We start from the raw sequence: 12,820 nt of genomic DNA, 5'->3' as shown, positions 1-12,820 counted from the left end.
CTAAAAGTAGGAGTGAACTGAACCTTATTAAATGGTTGGTTGCACCCAACGGTCTGTAACAGTTGAAAATTCGCAAAATTTTTTGAATGGGAAGTTTCGTAGTTCACTGAGTGATGTTGATCAGTCCATCGAGTGGGGCAGGTGCAAACTTAGCAATTTTGTCGATGTAAACCAGGGACCCGTCCACCCCTTCCTAGAACAAAAACCTTTAATTGGGTTAGTCGTTTATCAATTAGCCCAAACGATTTGCTTTCCCTTTGATTTGCTTAACCCTTAATTTTGCATAGCTCTAGGAAGGGGTTTCCCTTTCAGTTTTACCGTTACAATGAAAGGGATCCCTTTCCTAATTCAAAGAATTAATACCTGTGCTGTCAACGACAGACCCTGTCCTTCACTTAAACATAAATTTACAACATTGATCGTATTTTTATGAATAGAAAGTTGAAAATGGAATCCCACCAAAAACATTTCATGTAAAGTGTTGCCAAGACTAACAGGCGCATAGAGCTTTTACACTAAAAAGTTATGAGATCCCCTAGTAGGCACCAAGACTTTTACTTTGCAAGCCCAAACTTTATCAGCTCTAACTCAATAAAGCCAACAGCTTGGTCAAACAGTACGGCTTGGCCGTTTCGTTGCTGTCATATGGATACTCCCGTAATATCATTTTCAAAATTTTAAAGACCTATGTTAGGTGCTAAGTTGTAAGTACTTTCTACTACCTATACGAGTACAAGTCCACCGCGCATACTGTTTAAATATTAGCTCCCGTATCCTCCTAAGAGGCTGTCAACACCCAATGTCCTTGAAATTGATGTTACTTAAACAGTTATTTAAGAAAGACTATTTGTTTTAGTCAAGTAAGAAAAATATATGTTCATATTAATTATATTTCAAAGACCGTGGTCGTACTCGATACACGATTGAACGAAATCGGCTCGATAGAAAATAATTGCAAAGATTGGTCTTAAAATCACAATTAAACGGTTTTATGTCTTTATTGTTTTGACTTATGGGTCTGCAATTAAAATCACAATTTCAAAACATTTATATCTAAACCGTGGTCGAGTTAAATATTACACTAATAATCCACTTTTTTTTTATTTAAATATTTTTCTTATTATTCCCTTGCCCAGGCCCAGTAACATGCGACAGTGCTATCTCATTTACTCCGATAGTAATAGACAGTGTGCGCGCTTTAGGTATTGACAGCCTCTTAAAGCCGCTTGCGTTTCGGCTGCCGCTCCGGCCGTGCGCGAGGTACGGCCGATGTGGAGGCGAGGCGGCGGGTGGAAGGTGCTAACGCACGTAGCATCCCACACCAAACACCGCCCCCCTTGTATTGTCAATTATTAATGACGTTTATGAATATGCAATAATGAAATGAAATGTCCCAAATTTGAATTAACGGTTTCGTTGTAGATATAGGTAAAAAACTTAAGTAAGTCAACTGTTGTATGTAGTTGTGACGTGTTCGAATAGACAATACATGTTTAAAAGACACACAAACAAAACTAATGTCTATTCGAATTCGAACACGTCACAACAGGTGACTTAAGTACTTAAGTTTTTTACCTACACCGTGTCCAATAAGTTCGAATACAGTTATGATCCTTAATGAAATAAATGTACGCGTAGTTTATGTTATGAAAATTATATTAAATGAAAGCCACATTTATATACAATATTTACAACAAATGTTTTGGAATTACTCCACCATTAACTTTTTTTACAAGTTTCAAACGTTTCTCAAAAGAGTCACAAGCGGCACGCACCGCATCCATCGGCATATCGTCCCAAATTTGCACGATAACCTTTTTAAAATGGCTCAGGTTTGCGACTTTATAATTATTTAGCTTCGAGAGCATGTATGACCATACGAAATAATCTAGTACGTTTAAATCTGGAGAACTTGGTGGCCATTCATTTTTCGGCAAAAAATCGGTCAAATTAGCCTTGCACCAAGCTTGAACAGCGTTTTGCCGTATGCGACGGAGCTCCGTCTTGTTGGAAAACATAATAATCGTCTCCAAACATATTTTTTAAATTTGGGGCAACATTTTTCTCCAAAACCTCCGATTTATAGTATGCCGCATTGATTTTAACGCCTTTATCAATAAAAACTAGAGGCAGTTTGCCCCTCTTACAAAGAGCACCCCAAACCATCACTGATGGTGAGCTCTGGAACCTAGGCACATTCTTTTCATACTCTGGAATGTCTTCTATCCGTGCTGCCCACAACCGGTCGTTCTGGGCGTTATGAGGCTGCTCTAACACAAAGAGTTTCTCGTCCGAGAAAACAAATTCGTCACCTGCGTGCCAAGAAAGTATGGTGCTACATCTTTCTACTCTCTTTTTCTTGGTTGCATCTGAAATGCCATGTACTTTTCGTTTTTTATAAGCATGACATCCAAGATCTTTTTTCAATATATTATGTACAGATCCCCTGGAAATTTTCAGATCAGCAGCTAATTTTCTAATAGAACGGTGTTTTTTCCGCCGAATTCGCTCTCTTATAGCCTTTACCACTTTTTCAGTTCTAGCTGAGCGGGGCCGACCGGATCTTTTCCTGTCCTCTGTAGAAGAGATCTCTTTATACCTTTTTATAGTAGTATAAACCAGATTCCGTTTAATTCCATGGGGTTGTAACGCCTTGAATATAGCACATGGCCTGTCGCCTTTAAGGAATTTTCTAATAATTTCTTCACGAACGTACTTCATCGTGTATTGAAGCCAAACTAAAAATACGTGACTTATGAAATTATAGTACTATGTTTATGTCAATATACTTTTTAAATTAAAATAAGAATTTTATAGCCAGCGATCCGTATGTCTATACAGCAAGTGCTAAAAGTTTGTATTCGAACTTATTGGACACGGTGTATAATGGTTTTTCATCATTCATCACACTTGCTGGAAAAAGATCTTATTTCATGCAAGTGTGCTGAAGGACAACGGCCTATTTTGTTCCCGCGGGAGTTATGGATTGTGAAAAAAAAGCTATAACTCCCTAGGGAGTTTTGACAAACAAAGCACGCGGGATGGAATGTCCTACGTTTCCTCCCGTGGTACGCATATTATTTTTCTGCTCGACGGGGGCGGCGACGGAAAGTTGACGCTTTCCGCCCGGAGGGCAGAAAAAACCATTGCTCTAGCTTCAAAAACCACGGAGGAAACAGTCGAGTAAGTACGTTTGGTTTTTAAAAAAAATTATGTCACTTATTCATACAAACCAAGTAGCATAAATGACTTTTACTTCTAAAATACAAACGTTTATAATAATTTAACATTTTTGTTTATGTTTAAAATTATTTAATTTGATTAATTTAACAGCCATTTAATAGTACATTTCGATGCTAGTGCGGAAAGTATGTCATTACTCCACGAGTACCGAGATTAGGCTCGTGGCAAGACTCGGGACGAGTGAAGAATGACATTTCCACACGTGTATCGAACGACGTTTTTTAATACAGTTGCGAAAAAATAAGAAATAAAAACCGGCCAAGAGCATGTCGGGCCACGCTCAGTGTAGGGTTCCGTAGTTACTCTTCCGTCACAATAAGCTAAACTGGAGCTTAAAGTATAGTAAATTGTTAACCAAGGGATGAAACGGTACCTTTCACCCGAGTTAAACAAATAGGCAAATTTGCATAATCAGTACCTAATTAAAGTAAGTCTTTTTACTATGAAGGGAAAACTTTTTGCGATAACTCAAAAACAGCTAAACTGATCATGTCCGCTATAGTTTTCATTTAATGTCTTTCTTAAGCTCTACTTCCACGATTTTTTTCATATTTTTTGGACCTATGGTTCAAAAGTTAGAGGGGGGGGGGGACACATATTTTTTTTCTTTCGGAGCGATTATCTCCGAATATATTCACTTTATCAAAAAATGTTTGTTGAAGACCCCTATTAGTTTTGAAAGACCTTTCCAACGATACCCCACACTCTAGGGTTGAAGCGAAAAAAAAATTTCACCCCCACTTTACGTGTAGGGGAGGTACCCTAAAAAAATTAAATTTTTAGATTTTATTGTACGACTTTGTCGGCTTTATTGATTTATATATTCATGCCAAATTTCAGCTTTCTAGCACTAACGACCACGGAGCAAAGCCTCGGACAGACAGACAGACAGACAGACAGACAGACAGACAGACAGACAGACGGACATGGCGAAACTATAAGGGTTCCGTTTTATGCCATTTGGCTACGGAACCCTAAAAACAACAAGTACTTTTTTTATGCATGTTCTATAAGACAGAAACAATTATTGTAAATGTAAAATATTATATTATTATTACTTAAGTATCGTTATTTACGATTATTTGTGTATCGTATATTTAAATTGCATGAAAACAATATTGAATGTTGCTTTTGGAAACTTAAAACCACCTTAGAACATTCTGGTGGTAAGAAAAAACGCCTCTGCTTTGACAGGCGTTTCGGCAGCTATTCCGTTCCATTCAGACAACTTATTAAGAACGGTTTTTCAATATTCAATATTAAAAAAATAAACGTGTTATAATGATGAAGAGGTAAGTAATAAAATATGAAATAAGTATGCTTATATTTATTATTTTTACATTAACAGTAGGTTTTTATGTTGATTACCACTTTTAAAGGAAACTAACATTAACAATCATCAATCAAGTAGTCATGAATTGGAACATTTGGAACAAGTGGAAAAGTAGGTGCCCTATTGATTTTCCGACAAACAATACGCCGATTTTCGATTCGCCGACAACGATTCGCAGACGGGTTCTTTGGCCGAATAACGATTGGCAGAATGTCATTACGCATAATAGTCGTTTGCACGAGTAGTCAATACGCAGAACATTGATACGCATATTTACTTTTCGTCGAATAATCATTTAGTAACTCTCACAATTACCCGATAAACTATTGTTCGAAACACAATAGGTCGAATAATCATTTGGCATTAATATTGATTAACAAAACTTCGCTCTTATTTATGGCTAGACTAGAAAATGACTAACCTACACAACAACTTTTAGTTTGAGTCTGATAATCATGGTTTTGATACATTTAATTATATACTTAAATATTCTCATTAACACAAATGACCATAAAATTTTATGCCTTGAAAGGAGCACTTCTTGTATATATATATATATTTATGCATTTCGGGGATCTCGGAGCGGCTCTAATGATTTCGATGAAATTTGCTATATGGGGGTTTTCGGGAGGCGAAAACTCGATCTAGCTAGATCGTATCTCTGGGAAAACACGCATTTTTGAGTTTTATTCATTTTCCGAGCAAGGCTTGGTTGTCCAGATATTAAAAACCTACATTGCATAGGTACGATGGCCCACACTGTTAACTGTCCATCGGTGGACCTTATTACATCAGGCATAATGTCAAGGTCCACCGGTGGGCAGTTAACAGTGTTGCTGCTTGTACAATATGTATGCTTTTGTTCATATTAAGTTAAAAATTGATTCAAACCTTAACTATGCTTAACGCATATACTTAAAAAAGGATAATATTTTATTTCTTTCTTTCTGAAGTCAGTTTTTTTTTGTTAAGACTTTTATTTCGAAAATAACGAAGTATAAAATGTGAAACGTTATTCGACTAAACATTCCTTAAACGGAAAGATTACTCTGCCAAATGAAAATCGTCCGATAATAGTTCTGCTAATTTACATAGAAGCGAACTGAACTGTATGTGAACCAAGAGTCTGCGTAACGTTAGTCGACCTAAAGTTACATCTACAAATGAATCACTCTGCGAAACGATGTTCGGCGAATCGTTGTCTGCAAATCGATAATCTGCGAATTAATTTTCGGAGAATCATTAGGTACCCCTAGAGGTCTGTAAAGTTGATATAGGGAACTCCTTGTTATAAATAATAAAATACATATTTCAGGATTTTTAGTAAATCACCCCACCCTTTAAAATAGTTACAAAACGGAGTGAAATCCCATCAAAAAATATAAAATATGGCTCGCATTGTCACAAAGTTATCATGCCGAGGTTTTCCCGAGAGTATATTATTATTTATTATTTATTTTAAACTTTATTGCACATAAAAAAAGAGTACAACAGGCGGACTTAATGCCAATAGGCATTCTCTACCAGTCAACCATAAGGCAAAACAGAGAAACTTCAAGGTGGGTGCAGTGAGAATTAAACAAAAAACAAAAACCGTAAATTTTAAGCGAAATAAAACTACATAAAACAGTATACAGTATGGGGTTCTTCAAAAAAGGAGTGTACAGGTTTTTAAAGAGTCGCAAACGCGCATGTAACACATCTGGAGTTGCAGGCATCCATAGGCTACGGTGACTGCTTACCACCAGGCGGGCCGTATGCTTGTTTGCTACCCAAGTGGTATAAAAAAGGGGCCCATTTCTCGAACTCTAATATTATTAGTGTATTGCCATGACAACACATACGACTTGTCAGTTGGTAGACTAATATTATTAGAACCGTTTTTCCCCCGAAGGGTAAAAAACGGATATTTAGGTTCCTGCCGAAACTTGGACCACTTATGAGATAACACCCTTGTAACTCAGCCCTAATCGAGTGAATTTCCCAACTAGCAGCGCCATCTATCGAGCTACTCAAGTACCAATGTCGCCTGGTTGCCAGCGCTCGGCTGCTTTCTCCTTAGTACGCTTTTGTAACTCAGCCGAGCAACACGTCTACAAAACAAGTTTAAAAAGGTCGAGAAATTACAAATCGTAATCGTTGGTAGACTAATATTATTAGTATAATACAGTTCGAGAAATGGGCCTCAGATCTCATGTAGAGCCAAGCTTCTAACTCTACGAGCCCTAATTTCATGAACTCTGCATTTTAGTCAAAATATGTAGCTGGACCGTTTCGCTACCGTCACATGAACGTAAGGTGAAAAATTCATTATTAACTGTTCATTACATTTCCGTTATACAATAGGTCTTGTAGTAACTACCTAAATAAAATGTATGACTTTCTTTCCTTGATAACTAGACCATCAGCATGCTTCGTAATTAGGCTTCGTAAGGACCATGTATAAAATCTAAATTACGTATATGGATTCCAAATTGCAAAAAAATCAAAAAATACAAGAAGTGGCAAAGTGAATAGTCGTTGGGGAATCGGAATAACAACTGTAAGTTTTAAAAGCTCTAGGACCTGTCAAAGTTTTAAATATAAAATTGCCATACTTTGAACAAAGAGATATAATGATTGAATTTATACATTTTATAGAATATTTTACTTAAAAATATGCAATTTGAATAAAATGATTATAAAATTATCTTGTTACATGAAATTAAAATTATTATATGGAAATTTATGAAGTTCGTTTTTATTACAAACATAAGAATTAACCTACAGAAAAAGGATAAAAAATGAGTGCATTTTTGAACGTTTCTGAACAGAGCCCGATTATGATTTTTATTTATTGTTTTAAAACTGTTATGGATTTGATCGGTCAACAGACAGTGACAATTCTGATCCAGATCAGAGCAGAACAATCAGAATCCCCTGCTTGCTACTTTGTGCCGAATTTTGCCATTTGCCAATTTACGATGATACGCTTTTCTGCAGTTAAGTGCTTTAATTATCCTAATATAACATCTAATATTTACCGATAACAAAAACATGCCTTTACACTCAATAAACAAATAATGATAGCAAACATAATTTACTAATACGGTACCTAATAAACAATTCCAATTCCAATAATGCTTATTCCGTTGCTCAACCTCAAGGAAACAAACGCGTTCAATCAAATACAATGTGTCCTCTTAATAATTACATCGAAAAGGAAATCTTTGACGCATATTACCCATTATTCATTTTCCAATCTGTGCTCTTAATCCCCCCATTTTGCGTAAATAATGGGTTCTTAACTCCAGTTGAAAAAACTTGTAACATAAAAACACTTCTCGGCATCTGCTTGCATGTTATTTCTCGGATTATCTTTTTCTCGGTTTTATACGATACATTTACGAGAATTTCTTCTCTTCCAACAACTGTTATATACATGGCAGCGATGCATGCAATTATATACTGTATAACAGTAATATTAATTTACTTGTTTAATATAGTACACAGTTCTAATGCTCTACAAATTTTATTGAAGTTACGTCGAGCTTTGCTTATTATAAATTTGGGAAAACAAGAATTGTTAAAGGATTTCAAGATTTGGAACAACGTTTGCATCATAAGTGTTTTATGCTTTCATTTTGTAATAAGCGTGATGAATAATATTGTCCAAAGTGAGAGGATAATTAATATTTTAGGAGTATTGGGATATTTAGTTTTCGATTCACTACTCATTTGCGCATTTCGAACCATTTCATTAGGTGTGTAAAATTAAACAACTGTTACAAGTGTAGAATATTTATGTAATCACTATTATCAATCAAATACAACGAACACAGCTTAATGGTACGATCGACACGAGCCAGAAGGTTGCCTCAACATCTGTTTGACTATATTTTTGTGTTCAGTTTATCCAAGTGTTTCGATAAATAACGCGAGTTCGTCACATCTAGATGTTCTACAGGGGCCGCCATCTTGGCAGCCACAAAACAATCCTTTTTATTAACATTTTTGTTGTAACGACTATTTATCAAAGATTGCATTTATTACCACTTCTAAACGTTTGTAAATTATTTTGTTATTACTTAATTCATTATGATATATTTGTAGCTGACATAAAGTTATCTATTAGGTTAATTAGTATTATAACATTACGTGAAATATAACACCAGATGCCTCAATGCAATACTGTGGTAAAAGGCTAATCAATGACCATATTTTTATTTAATATTAATAACTAGTATCAAAAGAGAAATAATTCAACAAAAAAAAGAAAGAAAAAAAAAGAAAAGAAGTTAAGAAAGGCCTTTTGCCAATAAAAATGATATAAATTATCTTATATTTCTAACAGGTGCTAGTACATTAGCATCATGGAATCGCAAAATGATGATGTATACTGATGAAAGTTATCTTTGTATGCACAGAGAAGAGATGAAATTAATGTTTGAAGCATATGTGCTTATTATCAATGTATTTGGTATCTGCAATAAAATATATCAATGCACGGTAAGTTACAAAAATAATTATTACTATGAAGAAATGTCGTAACTAGTATAAAAGAGGTTAGTGCTTTTAAAGGCGCCCACAGATTACCAGTTCGCCGGACGATATCGGCCTGTCAGTTATTCGCAAAAGCTGTCAATCGCGAATAACTGGAATAAATTGACAGGCCGATATATCGTCCGGCGAACTGGTAATCAGTCTGGGCCCCTTAAGGGCCTTTAAAAATAAAATGTCGATAAATCATAAATTATTATATATCCGTCACTTCGATAGTCGTACATCAAGTAATCCGGCACTGAAATGGGAGTCTAAATAATCATTTTACAGTAAATATGGTGCTACTTTACCGCACTAAACCCTGCGCGGTAATTAGCACTTACCTGTCTATGTCGAAAAAGAGTCATATGTAGGTACTGTAAAACGTACGATACACGCGCGAATAGGTAATTCACTACTTGTGTCCATTTACGATTTTCCTACTTTTCGCACTCGTATCATAATATTCTATTATGTCCAAGTTTACTCACACTTCTCTTTATTAAGAGGGAAGAATAGCATTTTGAATCTAACGAAATAACGGTAATTTTTCTATGATATTCTATTTCGGGAGAAAATGGTTTCCGCTAACTAAATCTTAACAAATCACTTTGATTTTGATGTCGATCGCTTCAGCATAATATATTCTAGGTTTACAGTTTTCGCTTTTTTGGCAAAAAAGATAAGCTTTGCAAAGTTTGAAAAAATGGAAAACCTATTTTTTCATTGAAAGGGAAAAACTTTTCTCTTATTGTATGGACAATCACGTGGTATTCTTCCCTCTAATCCGGACTTTTGTGTCATCATTATTACCGGATTAATGAGATTGTACTCTACACGGCTTAACATGAGGAAACCGAAAGATTTTTACAGTGTATTCCTGATCACATTTAGAGACTAAAATGTCATATAAACTTTTCGGGATTTCGCCTAGTTTCAGAGTTAATGCCAATTTAAAAAAACTTCTTATTGTAATTTAGTGCAAAACGTCTTTTTAATGGCGATGATGCCCTTATATCTAAATATCCTTATTGATAGATGTCAAAAAGTGACAAGTAACCTTTACAAAAAAAAAAAACATGTGAATATTCATTTTCAGTGCCAGTTTTACCATGAAATTAACTTTTTATGTACTTACAATAACATTAAAAAATATGTTTTTTTTTTTTTTTGCAAAATTTACATAAACTCATAAACATTTTTCCTTCTTTTGGCCTCAGAAGCGGGTTCCACGTGTTACACTGTGTGTACTTCATGTGTATTGTTTTGTGTATACTCGTGTACTTAGGTTTTTTTTTTAGATACTATACCAGTTCATCAGTATGTTTTTCAACGCTCTGTTTTACGTGGAGGTCTCGACATCTAAAATGTTTGATCAGGTAATACTTGTGTTATAATCCAGCTGTTTGGCTACATACAGTTAGTTCAATGGGGAATATGGTTAGGGGGAATGTAGCCAGCATTATGGGCACCCTTCCGCAGGGAACAGACCTGGGGGACTTTTTTTGTTAGTTTTAAGTTAGTTTTTATTTATTTGTAATTTATTATATAAGTCATTCTTTTTTTAGTTTCAATTTTGTCTATATGTTATTAATATGTTAATGTGCTATTGTTTATTATTTAAAATTTAAAGTCTATATATATGTCAATTAATCCGGCAAGTTTCATGAGCATTACACTCTTTCTCTTGAAGTTATGGTCAATTTAGAAGAACACTGTCGCAAAACTGTATGTAATTTTTTTTTTTGTTAGTTCAATTAGAATTAGCTTTTTATATATTATATACCAAAATTACAACCATTCCTCCTAATCTATCGAAAATAAAAAATATATCTACTAAATATACCGACGCAAATACGCGGTGATGTTTGACGCCAATATCTGTCTGATTAACCGATTTCGATGCAGTTTTTTTTAACGTGAAAGTGCGTTTTCTTGCGGTTCTTACCTATATTTCATAAAAATCGATCTAACCGTTTGAAGAGTATTCACCTCTTTTGCAAAATGATGTAATGATGTAGAGGTTTTTTTAATAGTTATGTTCTTCATGAAGGCACTTGAGATTAAAAAGGAATAGTTTAGTTATATATTTTTAAGTAATTTACTTGAATCATTTTAAGCAAGAAGACAAAATTCTACGTCAAGTGACGATCTTTGCATGGAATTTAAAGGGCGCCCTAACCCTAGCCATCCTGAGCGCTTCTTGCGAGCGGTTTTACCGAAACGTGCGAGTTAGCGAGCTAGTGTGCGCGAGAGCGATGACACTCGATGGCTCAACGAGGGCTTATGAGGGTAAGTCCGATCAAATGTGACGGGTAAAGGTACCTTGTGGCGGTTGGCGAGAGCGATGACACTCGATGGCTCAACGAGGGTTTATGAGGGTAAGTCCGATCAAATGTGACGGGTAAAGGTACCTTGTGGCGGTTGGCGAGAGCGATGACACTCGATGGCTCAACGAGGGTTTATGAGGGTAAGTCCGATCAAATGTGACGGGTAAAGGTACCTTGTGGCGGTTGGCGAGAGCGATGACACTCGATGGCTCAACGAGGGTTTATGAGGGTAAGTCCGATCAAATGTGACGGGTAAAGGTACCTTGTGGCGGTTGGCGAGAGCGATGACACTCGATGGCTCAACGAGGGTTTATGAGGGTAAGTCCGATCAAATGTGACGGGTAAAGGTACCTTGTGGCGGTTGGCGAGAGCGATGACACTCGATGGCTCAACGAGGGTTTATGAGGGTAAGTCCGATCAAATGTGACGGGTAAAGGTACCTTGTGGCGGTCGGCGCTTGTGCAATAATTAACGACGCTTTAATCCTGCGATGCTACGTGACGTAAGCGCCAACCGCTATAAGGTACCTTTACCCGTGGAACATCGACCTGACCGAATGTCAGAAATATCGACCAACAACTAATTAATAATAATAATAAATATTATTTTTATTTATTTTATTCATTCAAATTACAATTTGCACCTTACATTGCACTTTACATAACATTAAACAATTTTAAGACACAATTATGATACAGTACTTTCAGGCATTTCTCTTTCTAATAATCTTTTATAGGATCTTATTATAGGACATTATTACACAAATTGACTAAGTCCCACAGTAAGCTCAATAAGGCTTGTGTTGCGGGTACTTAGACAACGATATATATAAGTATATAAAAAAAAAATACTTAAATACATAAAAAACATCCATGACTCAGGTACAAATATCCGTACTCATCACACGAATAAATGCCCTTACCAGGATTTGAACCCGGGACCAAGAGCTTCATTGTCTAATTGTTCACAGAAATGCGCAGAACATGTAAGAACGTGGTGCGCTGCAACCGCTCTGTGTTCCAACGGCTGTCCGTGTTCGGCGCCTGCGTCGTGGACGCGAACACGCCGCTCCGTTTGCTGCTCATAGTCGGCTCTTACACCGTGGTGTTGCTGCAATTTTCTCTGTCCTCTAATATGTGACTTCGTGATCAGTTTAGCACTTAGCAGAATAGATAATGGTGCTACGCACAGAACAGTCACTGTTTGACAAGACCGAAAGGTCACGAATTACCTTGTCCTTTTCTTGCCAGTTTGCTCTCTGTCTGTCGTCGAATCCCATTTCATCCACCCTGCTAATAAAGAAAGCTCCTAGATAATTCTTCTTTTATTTAACGAAAACCGCGAATTTTCAGAAAACCGCACCCAAATAACACTAGACCCTACTCATAGTGTT

At 36.1% G+C, this 12,820-nt stretch overlaps 1 protein-coding gene across 1 annotated transcript; it reads left to right on the top strand.

Moving 5' to 3' along the window:
- The first annotated feature begins 10,013 nt into the window (after positions 1-10,013).
- Positions 10,014-12,820, top strand: LOC133515483 (uncharacterized). The gene is made up of 3 exons (XM_061848030.1): positions 10,014-10,476; positions 11,218-11,389; positions 12,398-12,820. The coding sequence occupies exons 1-3, from the start codon at positions 10,420-10,422 to the stop codon at positions 12,565-12,567; spliced, it is 399 nt and encodes a 132-aa protein (XP_061704014.1). The 5' UTR covers positions 10,014-10,419; the 3' UTR covers positions 12,568-12,820.

This window comes from Cydia pomonella, chromosome 2, assembly GCF_033807575.1.
Source record: "Cydia pomonella isolate Wapato2018A chromosome 2, ilCydPomo1, whole genome shotgun sequence".
Taxonomy (NCBI): Eukaryota; Metazoa; Arthropoda; class Insecta; order Lepidoptera; family Tortricidae; genus Cydia; species Cydia pomonella.
The sequence above is the reverse complement of the archived record's forward strand: the minus strand, read 5'-3'. Positions and strand labels throughout refer to the sequence as shown.